At 61.6% G+C, this 19560-nt stretch overlaps 1 protein-coding gene across 1 annotated transcript; it reads left to right on the top strand.

Annotated features, from left to right (window-relative positions):
- Positions 1-1083: 1083 nt before the first annotated feature.
- Positions 1084-19344, top strand: LOC122363837 (serine/threonine-protein kinase Sgk1-like). Its single transcript, XM_043333564.1, has 9 exons — positions 1084-1431; positions 7622-7693; positions 11459-11656; positions 12727-12881; positions 13361-13471; positions 13910-14005; positions 16031-16122; positions 17100-17475; positions 17751-19344. The coding sequence occupies exons 1-9, from the start codon at positions 1212-1214 to the stop codon at positions 18351-18353; spliced, it is 1923 nt and encodes a 640-aa protein (XP_043189499.1). The 5' UTR covers positions 1084-1211; the 3' UTR covers positions 18354-19344.
- The last annotated feature ends 216 nt before the right edge of the window (positions 19345-19560 follow it).

Here is a 19560-nt window from a genome sequence, read left to right as displayed (position 1 = left end):
TTTTTCAAATTGCGCTTCAACTTTTTCAAACTGAAGGAAAAAAGGTGTAGAGCATAAGAAATTTAATTTTATGATGTATTCAAAGTGGTTATATTACCTCATGCCCTGTTTTCGTTACACAAAAGGGATAGCGACAACGAAGCTTACTTACACTCCCGTCAATAGATGGCGCCAGGGGTAAGCGCCTGAAGATAGGCTGTACCGCACGACCGTCTCGTAACAGCAGTGCTACGGGGAAAATTAGTACCTACAGGGAAAACGGCTCATTGGAAGATGTTTCAATGCAGATTTGAATAACTTGACATTCAATACGATGGATATATAATCGTCGCTTGGTGCAATGTTAACAGAGTACATATTACATATTTTTACGTGGGAATCTTGCCGGAGACTGAGTAATGGATATACGGCTACCGATGCATACTATCGCTCGCACCAACTCCATATTTGGTCACGATTTGCAGCGGTGAAATCAGCGGTTCACCCCCGTCCGATTCCTTTATCGTCTGGTCCCGGCCTTCAACAATCGCGCCGCGGTGAGTGTATCATGGTGTCGATGGTCGCCCCCCGCCTTGCCGGCTGCACTGCCCTGCCCTGACCGACCGCCTATTGATCCCGACAATCGACTTTGTTGACACCACACTGGCAACACTTTGAACGTTGTACCACTCTGCAAAACCTGCAACATGAGGCGCGTGCTGCGGCTGCCAACACAGGCAGCTGCAGCTGGCAACCCTGCTCTGGTTGGGGCCGATTTCATCTGTGTTTACTGCCCCCGCAACACCCAACGTAGCGCCCTCACCGGTTACACCTCCGCACAAACCTTGCCCAAGCGCCACGCGCCTTGAGCCCGCTGCGTGAGTGCGTGCCGCCCATTTGGCTGCTGTTGCAGCCGCCGGTGGGCGGTGACCCCCAGTGCAGGGCCGGTCCGGATACCCCGCGCTGACCTCGAGCGGCGTTGCACGGCGCTGCGGAGCGGCGCGTGGCTGCGCGGCTCGCGTGTCCGCCGGCGGTCGTCCGCGGGCCGGCCGGCATCCCGAGCCCCGCGCCGTCAGGTGGTTCTCCGTCGGCCGAACAGCTGATCGGTTAGTAGGCGTCGAGGCGGGGAACAGGACGGTCGTGCCGTGGCGGTGTGCGGGCCAGGACAGACGAACTGTCTGCGCGCTGACAGTGCTCACCCGGAGAGGACAGTGACTAGTGTCCGCCGAGCCATGTCGCGCATCCAGTGCCCCATCTCTCGGCCAGCCGGCCAGGACTCGCTGACTACATCTGTGCGCCGTGCCGTGGGTCGCCGACACACTCCCCGCGGCAAGCCAGCGCTGCGAGAGAAGCCCACTGACAAGGAGAGCGGCTTCGAGTCGTGCCCGAGCAGTCCCCGCTCGGATGCGTCCGTCGAGTCCGGACAGACCTGCCAGTGTGGAGCCCAGACCGGTGAGTACCCTGCATTATTTTTATTATCCATCGCCGAGCCTTGTTTGGTGTTGTCTGCGGTACATAAACTTCATACAGTGTTGTTACACCTGTGCCATATGTTGGTGGGTCTGTCCCCGGGTGCCCCATATGTTCGCGCGAGGTGGGTGGGTTGCGGGGGCGGCGGTAGTGTCAGACGGCGGGGCGGGGGCGCGGCGGAGGCGGCCGACGAGCCTCCTCCCGCGCCGGCTCGGAGCCCGGACATGCCAGCCAACCGTTTGACTTGGCTCCGTGTGCGGCCGGCTGTCCTACATACACAGACGCGGCAGCAGGTCAAGCTGGCTGGTCTGGCAGGACCGGTGGGGGCCTGGCCTGCACAAGCTGGTCACCAGAGCAGCCAGCACCGGTCGGTCGGCCTGCCGGCCGGTCCGCCGCCAGCTCAATCTAGGTCAGCAGCGAGCGGCCAGCCAGCGCCGTGGCGCCGCGCACTTCCTTTCATTCTTTCTGGCACGCGGCTGCTTTCGTTTCTGTGGGCTCTCTCCAAGCGCCGGAGCGTGTCACGTCGCTCGGCGGGCTCGCCGGGAGAGCGCCGCGCAGCACGTTCACAAAACAGTGGCCAGGACTGAGATACGGTTATGTACAAACGCCGCCATGTAAGCTACTGTGGGTGAGGAGGCCATATGTTCGAGCGCTGATGGCTACCACGGGGATTTGTAAGCGAGTGCAAGGTTACAGCTGATGCGATAAGCGGTATATCGGCTCGGCGGCCTACTGTGAGCTGAGAGAGGCCGGGAGGGGGCACCTGACAGGGCGCTCCGTCCCCACGGCAACTGTGCAGTCTGTTGCCCGGCAGCTGCCGGCTGTCAGCCGGGCAGACAGCACCGACGGCCCACGCAGCTGCTGTCTGAGAGTCGAGCCTGCCGCCAGACAGTCCCGAGCCCGCCGTCTGGTCGCGGAGACCAGACGGCGGCGGCAGGAGCCCTCTGACCTCCGGCGAGACGTGCGCTGCCCACTCCACCCCCGCGCCGCGCCCTCCCCTCTCTCTCCGAGTAGCCGTCCCCCCGGGGGTCCCAAGCTCGCCAGGGAGGTCGCCCGCTCTCCCCGTCGCCGATACCGTCTCACGCCGCCACTGCGTGCCACCGGGAGAGGCCGGAGAGGCCGGAATCGTGTCCGACGCCGCGCGTTCTGCCAGTCACCGTTAGTTTCTGTGGCGACACCGGCCGCCGGCGGACCAGATGGGCCGGTCCCGGTGGCTCGACCCGCCGCCGCTGGTCCGTGGTCTGTGGTCCACTGGTCTACTGAGGACCATTCTCCCCACCTGAGACCCGTGGCTGGCCCCGCTGCCAGAGATGAGTCCCATCGATCGGGCGAGCATCGATTGCACGGCCGGCTCGGCCGACCCGCCGAGGGATTTCTCTCGGGCTTCACGGCTGCCGTGAGCGCGACTGAGTCCGTGACTAATGTCCACTCTGTCCGGTCTGTGGTGGGTGTGAGGTATTGCCGGTCTCTGGGCTCGCGGGTCTGTGAACGGTAGGCTGGTGTCAATCAATGGGGGCGCCAGTCGGTCCGGTTTGAGTCGCTTAGCGACAGCGCCGGGCTCCTCTCTGGTCAGTACCGGTAGTACTAGTACTAGTACCGGTAAACTCCCTTGTTGGGAAAGTACCGCTGATTTTCCCGGCTCGGCACGGGCGCTGACGTTTCGACGGTGGGCCAGCCCCAGCGCCGGGAGTTCCGTCCGATTCTAGAACCTAACGATGCAGGATCAACGGTCCGGCTTTCGGCGGACAGCCAGCCGCCTGATTCTTGTGAAAGGGCGTCGTTGATAGCGTCATCATTCCAGGCAGCTTGTGCGCCGCGACGATATTGACCTGAGCGCCGCCCGGCGGCCGGAGGCGGAACCAAACCAGCGAGCACCGCTATGATCCGCCGCCGCCGACGAGCGCTGACGGTCCGGAAAAACGGCGCGCCGTGCACACGCACGGGAAAGGTGCGGGCGGCGGCGGCGGCGGCGGCGGCGGGGGTGGGCCGTCCCCGACCGACCGATGTTTGAACTGGGTCACGGCCGGCGCCGCCGCTCGCTCGCTCGCCGGCCATGAAAGTGTTGGTTCGGTCGGGAGGCCGCGCCGCCGCCGCCGCCGCGCGTGCGGAAGCGAACCCTTCCGGGTGGAGGTCTGCGCTCCGAGGAAGGCCACGCGCAGTACTGGGCGCGCTGCTCTGTTTTGGTGCTGCCGAGCGGAACTGAGCCGCATCGGAGGCCGCGCGTGGATGGAAAGGGAGGTCGACCGGTGGCAGCTCACAATAATACGGCCTCCCGCTGCAACTGACTCTACCTCAACCAGCATGTCACCGCGGGCTTCCTGAATCCTGTAACACATCCCGCGAACAATCAATAAGCTTCCGTCAGCTGGCGGGGCCGTGCGGACAAAAAGCGCCCGCTCAACCTGTGTACAGAGCCCAGCGTACACCGTTTGCAGGACGGCCGCCGGCGCCGCGGGGCTGCCGTCGCACACCGTTATTTGGACTGGCGCAGAGGCCGCTCGACTCCGGCCTCGGCTCGGCGGCGCACCGGACCGCGGAGAAGCCGGCGTTTCACCACAGCGCGAGCGGCGGGCCTTGTGAAACGCGCCGCCGCTGAGTCCATTGTGACCTATATGACGGCGGCGCGCGTGTGGCAGAGAGCGGACGCTCGCTCCACGCGCCGCTGGCTGCTGTGTGCAGGCGGCAGATGAGTCTCGGTACGCTGTTTACCGGGTATGGAGCGCCGCTGAGGGTGCTGCCGGGTCTGGGACAAAGCGGTGGCTCGGCAGAGAGGGCCCACCTGCCCGCAGTACGGTCTGGTACGGCCCGCAGGTGCGCGGTGTCGGCGGCGGCGCCGGCCGACGGCACCTGCATCCACCACCTGCCGCCGAGCGCGCTCCGACGGACAGACTCGGTCCTCCCACCTGCACACTGCCCTTTCCTCTCCGCCCAGCACAGAGCACGCCTCCAACATCCACCCCGTACGTCACAGTCCCTCCCACCCACCTCCACCCACACCGGCGCACCGAGCCACGCCACCGTATTCCGCCGTGGTGACGTCACCCCGCTCTGTTCCGGCCACCTCCGACGATGACGTCTGACCTCGAGTGACGTCACGGGGAGCGCGACAAGCGGCGGCCGAGCTATTTCCAGCACGGCACCGGCCGTACCGAGAGCACGGCTATAACTGGCGTGCCCCGGGCTATTCTCGGCGACAGAGTGCGAGACGGAGCGTATTTCGAGCGCAGGTCACCAGTGGGCGACGCGGAAATGTTACTTCATGTCCGGCATCTGGGAGGGATAGGTTTCGGTCGGGTCATTGCGCTCAAGTGTGGAGACTGTCTCGTGATAGGTCACCGTTTCGGTGTTCTCACAGTGAGCTAATGTGCGGTGTGCAGAGGCTCGAGACCAACGACCGGAGCGTCGGTCCGCTCCCCGCTGCTGTACCGTTGACTCTGCAAACGGCGATCGCACGATAATCGCCGAGACCCTGGCCGGACGGCCGAAACACACAGTCGCTCATTTGCCATCGTATTGTTCATGGTCTTGTGCAAACCGATAAGGCAGTTTCGACAGAGGGTTTGGGAAACCTTGTTTAGGTTTGTGAGGAGATATCCAACGCGACAGGCGCTTGTTACGCCGTGGCTTTGGATAAGCCTGCAGAGTGAATTAGCATACATTGGAGACCAGACTGTCAAACATATACCTAACGTGCAATAGCCCTAGTCGGCTTCTGGGCCGCGAGATGGTATCTCCCAATGGCGTTTGTGCAATCAGCTGGCGTGTGTTTCGGCACCGTTTAGTGATCCGCGATCGTCAGTTGGCCGCGGATTACGGACAGTATCTGTGGGCAATCTGGCTCACAGGCGTAAACACAGCGGAGGAAAACAAAGCCGCTCTTTATCAGACGCACCGCGAAAAAGCCGCGCTACACAAACAAAACCGAGCCGGTCGTAGATGCGGTAGCTCATCTTGTGTCCTCGCCCACAAAAACTGATACGGTCGGCGCCGGGGCCGGTCTGTGCGCCTCAATTCACTGAGCCGGTCGAGTGCGCCGCGCCGGCCGGCGCCGTCCCTGCAAGCTGTTTGTCCCCAGCGCGCTGATCCCCGTGCGGTCGGCGCCGCGTAGAGGTCTGCACCGGCCGGCTGCAGCCGCGGCTGGCTGCAGCCCCACGGCTGTGGGCCGGGGCGGCTGCAAATATCTCCAAGAACACGGCTACGGCTGTGGCCACGGCTGTGAGATTTCAAGCTCAATCTTAAGTACTCAAATATAAAATTTTAAATCCTTAATCTTACATTCTGATAAGCAGTATAGCCTGTAAAAATCATGCAAAGGATGCCCAGCAACATTGAAAGTGGTGAAGCCTTTGAGAACCTGTAATGGTTTTACCATTTGCTGTAGGGGAGTTTGCACTCTGGTACAGAATACTAATAATAGGTACCAATTGTTCCTTCATTATCAAGAGCTTGACAGTTTCAGAAAATGCAACATGTTGCATTGTCACATCCCTCTCAAATCAATCTCACCTGGTCATTAGGAGAGCACCTTACAGCTATTGAAGACGAGCGTTCAATAATTCTTTCAGGTAATAGAAAAAGAAATCATGCCTAGGTAAAGGCAGGTAAAGGCTTCATAAAATATTATCTAAAATACCTCTTAGATGAATTTCTGGATTTTCGGCAAGTCCAATTACAAAATATAAAACTGGCGCTTTATGTTCTAACTGGTGTGTGAGTGACCGCTAACAGAAAATGCCGATCAATGAAGCCAATGGAATTAGATTATAAGTGAGCATGAACCTTACTTACGGTTAATTCACATGATGGTGAAAACCCTGAACACGTAATTCACATGACGGTGAAAACCCTGAACACAATATTTCTTACGCGAGCTGTTGACTTTACTAACAAAATGACGTCTTCTTCTAGAAATGTAAAAATTTGATACTTGATCTTTGTTTTAGAGCAAGTTTTTAACTGCATAGCGTTATTATTTAAAAAATTATAATTTTTATGGCTGTTTATAGTGAAACAAAACAATTTATTGCCACTTCCTTTCTATTGACGTCATTAAAAACTCAAGTAAAATTTTTGATTGAAACAGGTAATTGTGGCTCGCACGTCCTTGGGGATTTGAGCGAAGATCATTATTTGGAAAAATCAAACTAGATGAATGTTTTTCTTTCTTGGATGCTCACTAGTGTTTTGATGCCTTGCATATCAAATCAGTTTGAGACTTGCTCGGAAGGCTGCTTCAAGCCTGGCATATCACACCCCAGAAAATATGCAAGGTAAGAAAGAAGCAAGAGTTTTGACTTAGACAATCACTGTTTGACAGTCCATCAACTTCAGTTTCATTTTCCATACCTAACATTGATAATGAAAAGCATCAGGGTCTGTTGTTCTGTCCCACAACCATGCTTCAGGATTTGGCATTAGATGTCTACACTGCTAGTGCTTCTATTCTGGTTTGTTGTTTATGTTTTCTGTTGATGTAGGTACCTACCTACCCATCTTTCTTAACAACTTGCAAGGGCTTGTGTAGGCATGCATTGCGCATCAGGCTTCAGGCCTTCGGCCTAAAGCCAGATACACAACCACTTAACCTATGATGCTTCATGAGCTTGAGAATCTATAGCCCATTGCAATGTGCCTTTGGCTATATGTTTCAACTAAAAACAACTTAGTATATACTATTTGGTTGCATTTCATTGAAAGTATCAACGGCCGGCTGACGGCTGGCTGCCCACAGTTTGCCACGGCTGTGGGCGGCTGTGGCTGTGGAGCCACGGCTGCGGGGCGGCTAGGCTGTGGAAAATTGCAGCCGTGCAGAACTCTAGCGCCGCGCCGCTGCCAACGGCCGACAAGGCCGTTCGTCCGGCCCGTGGCGCGCGCCTGTCCGCCTTTGTCCGACGCCCGTGCCCCTGACTGCGGCGCCAGCGGCCGGTCGCCGCCGATACGTCGAGCCAAACAGGCCGGTCGGTGGCCGCGGGTCGTCTTTGTGTGGTCGGCCGCTGTCGGTCCACCCCAGTCCCACTCTGCAGCCGAGGTACCGCCGCGATGGCCATGGATTACCCGCGGAGGTTTGGGGAGGGTGCGGGACACTCGAGGTCAGTGTTACGTCATCTGTTTGCACCTTGACGCGTTATGACGCATTATGACGCACCACTGACGTGTTGTTGTTTTGTTTCAGAACTGCGTCATCAGGCCGGTGACTGCACATCTCTCGACTGCTTCAGCTTTATCAAGAAGCTCGGCTCCGGAGGTGAGTACTGTAGCACTGTAGCGTGAATCGGACGCGCGGCCTCGTTCTACGAAGTTCGCTGGCCGGGCCACTCTGCAGGCGTGTTAGCGTTCTGCGACTCGGCCACAGCGGCGGCGCGGCCGGCTGGCGTCGGTCGAGGACAGGCCGGTTATCAGCTGGACCAGTGGCAGACCGAGCGAGCGGGGTCGACGGCCGCGACCGCTTACCGGCCGCTCACCGACCGACGCTCACAGATAGCTCACAGACAGCTCACAGACAGCTCACAGACAGCCCAAAGACAGCTCAAAGACAGCTTACTGCGGCCGTCTGACGCGGGTACAGGCGCTAGTAATGTGGACAAGTAGGATTGGAAATGGTGTCGGGAGCCTCGGGAGGGTCACTCTGTGGCTCAGTGACCTCGGGGCTCCCCGATAACCGCACAGGGCTTGAACCGATGACTCGAGCGGCTTCCTTTCGCCCGGCGCGGCGCCGATAGGCGGGGAACCCCTTGCTGTATTGGGCAGTCAGCGCGGCCGGTCGAGGGGCCTCCCGTTCCGGAGTGACGTTTGTAGACCGGAGCGCCTCCTGCAGATCCGGTCTGGATGGTGAGCTATCCTGCCTCGGGTCGGGGCGCGCCGGCCTGCCCGCCGCAGCGTCAAGGTCCGGCCCGCACCACGACACGCTATCTACCTGCCCCGCCCCGCTGGCGGCGGTGTGCAGACGGTGCTCTCCCAGCCGCCCCCGCCCCCGCCCCGGCCGGGCGGCCGTCACGGCGCGCGCGGCGGCCGGAAATGCCCGATCGGTGCCCGCCAGGGCCGCCCGGACGCAGTGCGTTTCCGCCCCGAGTCGCGGCGCGCCGCTCTCCGCCGTGAGAGACAACGAGCTCAGTGGCGCGACGGGCGCACCGCCGCCCTCCGGAAACGGCGCCGGTGCCGCGCGGAGGCTGGGCGGCACTGAGCGGGTGCACTGACCGCCCCGCTACACCGGCCACCTGGCCAGTCGGCGACCCCGCCGTTTCCGGCATTCCGAGCGGCCCTTCTGCCCCCAGTGTATCGGGTTCACGGCGCACTGGGGCGTCCTACTGCAGCGGGAAGCCGTGCAGCGCCGGCCGCCGGCTGACGGACCGCCGATCGACACAGGCAGCGCGGCTCGGTCCCCTCCTGTCGCGCTCTGTTTTCCTCTGAGTTGGGACCGACCGACCGGCCGCCACACTCAGTAGAGAGAGTGGAAAATACGTCCTGCGATGAGACGGCAGTGGCATTCGATAGCCAGTCGACCTGACAGGCTTTCCCACCGAGAGGGCGCTATTCAGCAGTCGTCTTTGTTAATCGGCACAGATGCTTATTCGCGACTGTCGGAATTTTAGATACACTGCAGGGTCGGGTTTTATTGATGACGACTGACGTCTAACCACAGGCATCACCCGCCACCAAACAGCGCGGCCTTGTGGAATATTCCTGTATCGGAAACCGTTCGATCGAGCCGCAGCTTCAGAGGAAAATCTTTCCATCCCGCAAGGCACGCTGGACGGCGGGCCATTGTGCAAGGCGCGTTGTGCAGAACGCCCGGCGTGCGGCGTGCGCGGCTTTTCCGGTGTAACGGTATCGCTGCCGGCGGCGACAGCGGTTCACCGGCGCCCCGTCCGGCGTCCTGTAGCATCACATCGACCACTCCCCGGCCGGGGGCACCCGGAGACCGTGACCGCCTGCCCCGGGGCGGTGCTCGGGTGATCAGCAATCGGCGATCACCAGTCCTCCGGGATTTACCCTGCGTCTCGCACGGCAACAGCGCCGCCGCCGTCGGCGCAGTGCTTGACCTCTACGGCGGCCGGGCGCGGCGCCACGCGCTGCTGTGCGTGTGCGTCACAGTGACGTCAGCGCGGCGGGGCGGGGACACGCGTCTCGCAGCCGGCCACCAAGGCCGCCACCGCTCGGGTCGATTGGCGTCGGTGACCGGTCTCTGTCCGCACGGCGACGGCGCGTGTGTGGGTGAAGGGAATTCGCCGGAGGTCGGCCGGGCGGCACTCGGCGACATGCCGGGAGAGAGAGAGGAATCGGATTACTGAGACGGGTCGGAGCGGGCTCAGACTCGGCGCGCCGCCGTGCAGGTCGGCTATGCAATGCGGCATGTGGGGCATGGCGACACCTGCAGCAGACACCTGTCGGGCGAGCCTGGGTCGGCCGGTGTGGGACAGCTGTCTGACCGGTCTGTCAGACCTCTGGGTTCTGACCGCCGGTTTCTCCGGCAGCCGCTCGAACTCAGGGTGTCCGCTCTCCACTGTCCCGACCCTCCTGCATGTCCCACACCTGGCCTCGCTCAGCCAAACCGTTGTTCGTCTCCACTGCGCCGTTCCTGGCCGCCCGGCCCGCTAACCGGTGCGGCGATCTGCCGCCCGGGCCTCGGCACGTGCTGACGCCTCGCTCAGAGCTGTCGGCGGCGGTACAGCGGCCACTGCGCAGCAGGGGGCTCCGCGGGGACAGGCGAGAGGCCGAGAGGACAGCCCGTGCGCGCCTGGGTCTCCCCACCGTACAGTGAATTCAATGTAGTACGGGCATTGCCGGGACGTTCCCACGACAGGACGGCTTCAGTAAAAATGGAACATTCTCTGTGACGGGATTGCGGACGGCGCTGAGCCGAGAAAGTGGGTTCCCGCGCGACTCAGCTGCGCTCCTGTGGTCGGTGCCGGACCGGGGCCTGCAGGACGGGTAAACTGACGGGCGGGGCGGCACCCAGCACCAGCCTTCGGCGGCGCGCGGTTACATCACACGGATGGAAACGCGCGCGGAGCCGCCGCCGCCTTTTACTGCGCCGCCCACTCGGGCCGGTGGCGGCCGACCCAAGTGGGTCAAGTTCCCACCAGGGTCGCCGCGCCGCCAGTCGCTAGATGGCGCAACCGCTGACACAGAAACACATATCGGCGCGCCGCGCGCGAGCGGCCGACTTTCCAGCGAGGCGCTTTCGCCGCGCTCAGCGCTCCGCTTTCGTCGACGGACGCCGTGCCGTGCGTGTTGCGACGCGCTGAGCTCCTGCTTCTGTGTAGATCGTCGAAACCGATGGGGTGTGTCGCATAAAATACACAAATTTCATCCAACAAGGAGACAGTTCTGACAATAAGGTGTCCTCAGTTGTGAGGACGAAACTGACCGGTCTAGTCTCGAAATCCCGTTTCGAGGAACCCGAGGAAGTGCTCAGGTGACCTCCAGTCCCACTCGGGTCCGTCGTGACCCCTTCCGCGGCGGTGCGGCGGTACGCAGCTCGGTCAGGGCCGCCGCTCCGCCGCTTGGTCCGTCGCTCGGGCGGTGCGTGCCGCTATCGGGACACTGAAGGCCGCCTCCGGTCGGGCGGCTGTCACGGCGACTGCCGCGCCGCGCTGCCGGCCGGCCTTCACCGGAACAATGGGCAGCGCGGCGAGCTGCGCCCAGTTGCGGCGCCGAAGGATAGCGGTCCGGCGACTGGGAGCGTTTGACGCCGCCGGCGAGAAACTAGTCGAGACGGGATTTATGGCATAGTTTGTGGGGAAACTGTTTGTGGTCCGGGCAGCGGATTAGGCTCAGAGAGGCTTTATCCACTCATGCTCGATGGCAGATAAATCGCTAGTTATTTTTTTTACAACTCGTGATGTTTTGAAACAAAAGTTAACACTTCTAATGCCAATGTATTTAACTACCAATTATTTCCACCAACTCAAAGTTTTTTTGTGCACATTTTTAGTCAATTGTTACCTATGATTGGATTTTCCGTCCCGCCCCGATACACTTATGTAACCGATGGCTCCCTCGTTTTCAGGCTACGGCAGCGTGGTGCTGGTGGAAAAGCGGCGGGGCCGTGACCAGGGTGCCCGCTACGCGCTCAAGATCAGCAGTCTGAGTCGCGCCGCGCTGGTCGAGCGCGACATCCTGCCCCGACTGCGCGGTCTGCCGTACACCACCGACCTGGCCTATGCCTTCTTCACGGCCTCTCCGCCTCGCGCCTTCCTCGCCCTCCGTGAGTATATGACTCGTGACTCGTATTGCGACTCGGTGTACTCCCAGGACTCCCCAGCTGGTGCCTGCCACTGACGAGTAGCCCGCGCCGCCGAGCGCCGCGCCCTCGGTTTATTTGTTTTTCCTCGGTGGCTCAGTGCAGCGTTTGTCTGGTGTGTATGACTGGCATGAGTTCCCGGCAGCAGGCACACCGCGCCAGCTGGCGAGTCGCTCGACAAAACGGGCCGGCTGAATTGGTTAGATCCCAAAGCGCGGCGCTCACCAGCATTCATCGCGCTGAGCGCGGATTAACAGCGCACTAAGCGATTCGTTTCTTACGACAGGGGATCTCGGGGAAGGGAGGGAGGGAGGGGGAGCAGTGCTGGGAATGCGCTGCCGTTATTCGGTGAGCGCGCCGTCCTGGAACTCCGTCTTTGTGGAGCCGTCACAAAGAGCGCCGACTCTGCCGAGCATCGGCGCCGACGAAAAACAGCTGGAAAACACGGCGGCCGGCCTTGACCCGGCCATCGAGCGGGCTGGGTACCTGGCGTCGGCGAGCGGGCGTCCCCGGCGGGCCGGCTGCTGGCGCCGCTCGGCAGGGCAGAGCGCGGCGCACCGGAGCGTGCCCGACCGACAGCCAGCAGCTGTGCCTCTCTCCGAGCCGGGGAAATCGGCCGGCGTCACCCACCGGGCACCGTCCGGTGACGGGTGACGGCCGCGGCAGCCGGCACCGGCCGGGCGCGTGCGGGCCGACCTTGTCGCGCCGACGCTGGACAATGGTCTCTGTCGTCGGCGGGGACGATTGACCGACGGTTGACGGTCGCCGGTCGGCCGAGGGTGTCGTGATCGGTGGCCGGCCGACCGCCGGCCGGCCGCGCGTCCTTGGCGGGGAGCGGTTAAATGCCAGGCGGGCACTTGCAGACCAGGGGACCGAGGGGAGGGGGAGGGAACAGGGAAGTAGGGGTGGAGGCCGGTCAGAGTCGATCAACCAGGACGTGGGTCCGGCTGACATCTGACGATAACCCTGCGCCGTTTGGTGTGTTTATACACCATCCCGACACCCCAGCTGACATGGGTTTTCTTCTGTTACAGCGTATGCCATCGGACGGGACCTCTTCTCACTGGCCGGACCCGGCAAACGGCCCGGCTACCTGCGCAAAATGTTTGTGCTGGCCTACCCCCAGTACGTGGAGCGGGTGCGACTCATCTTGGCCGAGCTCACCGTGGCGCTCCGCTGTCTGCACGAGGTGAGAAAACAGTATACATGGGGTGAGAACCCAGTCTACACGGTGTGAGAACCTCCGCTGCCCCTCATCAGTATACCCAGCCATTGCAGAGAGCATAGGCGGGGTATTTAAAAAGCACGGGACCCGATTTAGGCTGACGGGACAGGGCCACTGCATGGGCTGATGTAACCGAGAACCTGCTAGAACGTACCGAGGAGAGAGGGAGAGGGGAAGAGGCAGAGGGTGAGAGCGAGCCAAGGTGCCGAGATAGAGCAGTCGCCCTCGCCGCCGTCCACCGGTTGGAATGCAAGGCCGTCGAAACTCGGCTGCTGCAACACCGGCCTGCCAAGCTTTCTTGCGGCGCCGTTTGACGTCAGAGAGTGACCCGGTGCCCTGGGTTCCTCTCTCTCTCTCTCCTCTCTCACTCTACCCCACCCCTCTCCCGATCGACGGTCCGGTGTAATTATCGACTGACGAAGCCTCTCTGCGCTGGTTTACAGAACCGGATCCTGTACAGAGATCTGAAGCTGGAGAACATCCTCGTGTCCGGTGACGGCCATATCCGGCTAGCCGATTTCGGCCTGTCGCGTCACTTCGAGATCGGAGAGTCGGTAAGTGAACGGCGAGCGACGTGTTTTCGTCACCCAGCGCCTCAGACGCACAAAAAATGGACACAATTGGCGCCGGGTGGGATTGCGTTTAGTCAGGGACGCCGAGAGCCTGTTTGCCAAGATGTTTTTTGTTTCGCCGCTGGTGGCCACTTATTTCCTCGGCCAGCTTTGAAATGAACTTTGTACCAGCCTTCACATTTAGTGGTCGAGCGCAGCGCTTTGTGCATTTAAAGCAGTCCGCTAGTTTGTGGCTCGCTACGAGCGTCGAGCACAACAACAAGCATGTCGTGACTGGCGTCTGGCCTTGAGTTCTCGTCTCGGTAAATGTCGCGCACATCCAGGTTTGTGCTGCGGCCCGCGGCGCCACCAGCACGGCCCGGTGCGAAGTGCACGAGTTTGGCGTGTTCATCGTCTCACGGTCGCTCTCTGTGTCCTCAGGCTCACATCACCGGCAAGACGGGCACGCCCGACTACATGGCGCCGGAGGTGATCCGCTCAAACGGAGCGCATGGACCAGCGACCCAGTACAGCTATGTGAGTGTACCCGGAGGGGTGTGTCGGGAGGGCACAGGGACAACTCCGCACTCCGCGCGTCGACCAGGGTCGGTCGCGGACCCGTCAGGGCCGCGACAGCGTCTGGACTCTGACAGAGCGCACACCAGATGCCTGAGACGGACCACAGAATAGCTGACAAGGGCACGGAGGGCGCGGAGACACACACAACACACAGACACACAGACAAGTTACACAACACAGGCTCGCGCTCCGTCGAAGGCAGGCGTCAAACACAGTCGTGGGAGGCGGCTCTGCGCTGCGGCGGATGGTTTGCGAGAAACCTCCGCACCACATGCGACGTTACCACACGTGAGCGAACGGAAAAACACGCGTCAGGCACACACCTCGACCTAGGCATTGCGCTGCCGCGTCTTCTCGGCATTTATAACGATCATATGATTGACCAGATTCCGCGTAACCCGCCACCGGTCAGGGAGGAGAGTAATTTAGCGCTTGTGCGGAGATATATCGCAGCACCCGGTCGACTGTATCAAATCACACGACTGGCTGCGTGGTGCCGACGCGGCGGCGCACACAGCCGGTGCGTCGTAGTTGGTCCCTCGGCGGCTCGCGTGGGTCGACCGTAACTCCGGGAGTCCTGATCGGTCGCAGGGCGTGGTGAAATCTGCGTGTCTCACGGAGCAGTCACTCGGGCTGTGGTGTGGTCGCGCTGATAGCGAGCGGCACAGGGTCGGCCCTAACTCAGCGGCGGAGGTCAGCGCCGGCGGGGGTGGAGCGGGGGGGGGGGGCTGCGTGGCCGTCGGCAGCGCCGGCCAGGAATTGGGTCACTGTGTCGCAGCCGGTTGCCCCATACCTGCGGCGGAGCTCGCTCGGGGCTGGCGACGGAGCGGCACGGAGCTCGGCGGCGACTCTCCTGCACCATATGCTGCGATCTGCCCGCCACAGCTCTTCCAACCCCTCCCCCTTCCCACCCGACCCCCGGCGCGTCGGTCCGGCGCCGCGGCGGGGGCGGCCGCGCTGGAAAGTGAAAGCCGCCGCTCGGTAATGGCGACGAGCTGCCGGCCGGCTCTCCCGAGCAGCCGAGCTTGGCCCGGCCGGCGGCGGCACGGCGCGCAGCCGTGGTATGGACGGGAGGCCTTCCGCTTGGTCGGCTCGAGGCCTGGTGTGTCCGAGGACTGGCCGGGCGCGCTGCCAGCTGGTGGCTATCTGATGACCGGCGACCGGCTCTCCTGCCCGGCAGCCGGTCAAAGAGGCGCCGCGGCGGCCTCGAAACGGCGCCGCCGGACCGGTGGGAAGCGAGGCGCTGAACGCTATCTGGCGGTCCTTGGGATGATAAACATCAGCGGTGCTCCAGGGGAGGCAAAAGGGGATGTCCCGTTGGGTCTAGCCTTACCCATTCGTTCGGGTTATCCCCAATCTGTGGGGAGAGGTGTATGCCCACGCAGTCGGCGTCGTCGCCGGGTCGTTCGACGGCCTCGGGTCACCGATCGGCCACACGCACTCGCTGCGGGACCGATCGATGGGTGCTGCCAGGCCGTGTCGTCCCGGCCACGTGCCTCTGCCCGCCGCCCCCGCCCCCGCCGCCGCCCTGACCCCGTCCTGACGGCCGCCGCCAGCCGACGAACGCTGCCCCCCCCCCCCCCCGAACGGGGACAACGCACACGTGACATCGCCAGAACAGGAGAAATGCGCCGCCTCACGGCGGCACAAAGACGCGTCTCGGCGGACACTTTCACAGCGCCGACACGGGTCCGCAGATAAAACGAATAGATCGAACGAGCCGCAGCTAGAAACCTCTGTAGAGATGCTGAACCAGCATAAAATCAGCTCCAACTAGGTGCTCATGATCGTACAGCCGTGTAGCTATTTCGATCACATACACCATTATCACAACAAATTGCACCGGGCGTTTCGATGTGGGCCACTAAATTATCTTCTCCCGCCACGCCATCGAGCAGCCACCACGCCGCGCGTGCTCCAAATAAATCGACACGTGCCGTAGTGCGCAGCGATGTGACCTGACCTTGACCCGTCTGTTCACAGGAGGCCGACATGTGGGGTCTGGGCGTGATCGCCTACGAGCTGATCGTGGGCCAGCTGCCCTTCCGCGGACGTCAGCTCATCGATCTGGAACAGTAAGTTCAACTGATCTACGCATCTGTTCGCTAGTGACGCCTCAAACGCCTTCTGCGTAGAAACGCTCCGGCGCTGGCTCAGAGGGTGTCCATGTGGGCGAGATGGGAGCTTACAGCTGTCGTTAAATACTCGTTGTTTCCACCGGGTGCCCGGGGATTCTTCATGACCTAAGGCTAGGAGGGTTTCCGTCGGCGAGTTTCCGTCGGAGTTACGCTGAACGCTGTGTCGCCGGCGACGGCGGCGGACAATCGATGCTGGCACGGCGGCCGAGCTATCGAGCCGACCGTCGCCGCCGGCTGCGGGTCGAGCGACCTCACCAGCGCTGTACTGTGTACTTCCGCTGCCCTGTGCCGGCCATAGCGTGAACAAACTACAGCGCGGTTTGCATAGTACCTATCTGTCTAAAGGTTATATTCACAGCGGTCGAGCTGGAGGCCTATTTTTGACACCGTAAATCATGAGTGGCTCAAGATAGAACATATTTCAAATTGTTCCCGAGGCGGCATGCAAATGTCAACTAGCGCGTCAGCATACCGCCATGCATGCTGTCGTGAAATAGCTAAACTCGGCCAGGAGAAACTCATTAGCCGGGAAAAGCGATAGAAACTGCAACAGTTGTTGCGGTTGTCTGTTGCTGACCAGTCAATTGGTGCAGGCCGTCTGACCTGCAAGCTGAAATCGAATCGCGTCGGTCGGAGCGCGCGCTGTCGCAAGCCTGACCCACTGGCCTCGTTCCGAGCCGCCCCCTCTCTCTTTCCAACTCCGAAAGTGAAAGGATTCCGGCGTGGCAGCTGGAAGTGCCAGCCAAGTCGCGCGACCGGTCGTGCAGCTCTATCGACACGCACAGCTCCCGCCCTTCACATTTTCCACCGCTCTACCCGCCTGGGCCCGCCCCGGCACCGCCTGTCACCCTGTCAGGAATTTCCGCGAACCCCGCCCCGGCTGAGATCTGACCGCCCGTCTCTCTCTTTTTCAGCTCAATCCTGCACGATCCTGTGGAGCTGCCCCACTCGTACGTCGAGGAGAAGCTGGGCGTGCTGCTGTGGCACGAGCGGCCGCTGGTGCTCTCGGCGCTGAACATGGTACAGACGCTGCTGCAGCGCCGGCCGGCCGACCGACCCACGGCTGCTGAGCTGCCCAACCACGCCTTCTTTGCGCCTCTCGACTGGCCGGCCATTGCCTCTGGCCGGCACGACGACCCACCGTTCGACATCCGGCGCGTGGTGCGCGAGCTCCCGGCAGACGACTCGGCGCGCCGCCTGCCCTCCGCCTTCTCCGGGGTGCCCTCGCAGAAAAAGGAGAGGAGAGACAAGGGCGCTGGCACAGGCTACGACAACCCGGCCAAATACAAGGTGAGAGGACGCTGGCGACTCGTGACAACACCGTCCGTAGAAAGTTGGCCCGACGGGTTGGGCGACTGTTTTCAGGAAGCGCGGTTAGATTGCTGTCACATTGCCATGGCTTAACTGTGAACGATTACCGTAGCTCGACAGTTTGGCAGTTATCCTCACACTCGGAAGCCACTTCCTGGCACTGACGGCTTTACCGATCTCTCTCCATGTTATCTGACTTTTACGGTTTTATCCCGCTGGGCGCCGCCTGACCGGCTGTTTGTCTCGCTCCACAGAACTACCCGTACTGCAGCAGCGAGCTGGGCTGGTACGACTCGGACCTGGAGCTGGCCGTTCCGGCCGACACCCGGCACCTGGTCCCCGAGGGTGCCGTCGTGGAAGACGATGACGCCCAGTGGGAGACGGAGCCGGGCACGCCGCTGGACGAGGTGGCCAGTCTGCTGACGCTGCCGGCCAGCCCCGTCAGCCCGGACAGCGCCTGTGGCGCCGGCCAGTCCCGAGAGGAGGAGACTGAGGACGAAGAGGAGGGGATGGAAGAGGAGGTGGAAGAGGAGTGGGTGTCCTCGGCCCTCCTGCCGCCCCACCCTCGCTCCCCCAGCCCCGTCCGAGAGGACTCCGACTCAGACATCGAGGTGATCGAGGTGATCGCCGCGCCGCGTGGCCAGAAACGACACCTGTCTTGTCAGCGCCGGCTCGACTTTGATGCGGCTGACGCCGACTGGCCGGCTGACGCGCTGCCGCCCAAGAAGCAGCGCCGGTTCCTGCAGGCGGCCGTGGAGCGGCGCGTGGTGGTGCAGACCGCACTGCCGCCGCTGCCCCCGCTGCCCCCCTTCAGCTCGCTGCAGTCGCCGCGGCCCCGGCCGGCCGGTCTCCATTGACGAGCGACCGCAGCGCCCCTGGTGGCCAGATCCAGTACAAACAGTGCCGTCAGCCGCCGCTACAGTCGGCTGGCGCTGGCGGGCTACGGGTGAGGGTCGCGGCGGCGCCGCGGGCGAACCAACCTTCTGTTCTGTTGTGAATGTTGACAAGTTTTATGAGATCTTTACGAAGTGTTCACGTTCCTGTGCTACCACAGCAACTGTTTGGTAGTTACCGATATATGGCGCGCACCCTGGGGGATCATTGCCGAGCCGCGCTAGCCGCGGCCCTCGCCAGTACGCCCCGTGGACTGGCCGAGGAATCAGACCTCTAGGTAAATTACAATACCGCGAGCTTTCGTATGACATGTATTTTTAACGCGGGTGCGCGCAAAGCCACAAATCGCGAGCGAATTATGTGAGACTGTGCCTCAAAGTCTATTCAGTCAGTCGTCAGCGAGTCAGTGAGTCAGTCAGTGAGTCAGTGAGTCAGTCAGTCGGAAGGTCGGGTATTCGGCCCAGTGGTCAGAGTCCGGTGTTGTCCTGTAACCGACTCCGACCAGACCGGCAGCGCCGGCGCAGCCAGAGGACAGCTATATTTATTACCAATGCTCTAGCCGTTTTGTCGATTCCGTGTGTTGGTCCATGTTCGTGTTTTGCAGAGAGATATGCTATTTATGGGTATGGTCCCGGGCGTGTGCAAACGGCGCGCGGTTCGGTGTATGCGTGCGTGCGTGCGTGTGGGCGTGCGTTCGGCTCGACCGGGCCACACCGGGGTGCCGGCGGGGTCCGGGCAGGGCTCCGTGGGCCCGGCGGAGTGCGGGGCGCGGGCCCGGCTGACGGGCCCCGCGGCCACCCGGCGGGTCCCGCAGACAGTCGGCTCATGATTTGTGCAATTTTTCCGGTGAGGCGCCGTGGCTGGTGGCTGTGACTACAGCCCAGCGGGGACCCGGCCCGATGACCTAGCTAGATTGTACATATTTTTAAAGAATATATATTATACCACAAAGTATCCACTTGTGTCAATGGGATAAGCATAGCATCGTTATGACTACGCCTGCGAACGAAAGAAATACGAATCGAGCCGATACCACGAATGCGACAAGTCAATTGCAATATAACACACTGCATTCAGGAATCACTCCATTAGCGTCACGGCGAAACACACGACAGACGGCGTGTTGGCTGCACTAATATGATGCGGACGGGGGAGCACAAAAGTGGAGCA

The sequence above is a fragment of the Amphibalanus amphitrite genome, unplaced genomic scaffold (assembly GCF_019059575.1).
Source record: "Amphibalanus amphitrite isolate SeventyFive unplaced genomic scaffold, NRLGWU_Aamphi_draft 000641F_arrow, whole genome shotgun sequence".
Classification (NCBI taxonomy): Eukaryota; Metazoa; Arthropoda; class Thecostraca; order Balanomorpha; family Balanidae; genus Amphibalanus; species Amphibalanus amphitrite.
The sequence above is the reverse complement of the archived record's forward strand: the minus strand, read 5'-3'. Positions and strand labels throughout refer to the sequence as shown.

Coding starts and splice junctions, on each gene's coding strand:
- LOC122363837 (XM_043333564.1), top strand. CDS start 1,212: ATGTCGCGCATCCAGTGCCCCATCTCTCGGCCAGCCGGCCAGGACTCG. Junction 1,432..7,621: donor CCAGTGTGGAGCCCAGACCG/GTGAGTACCCTG, acceptor GTTTTGTTTCAG/AACTGCGTCATCAGGCCGGT. Junction 16,123..17,099: donor CAGCTCATCGATCTGGAACA/GTAAGTTCAACT, acceptor TCTCTTTTTCAG/CTCAATCCTGCACGATCCTG.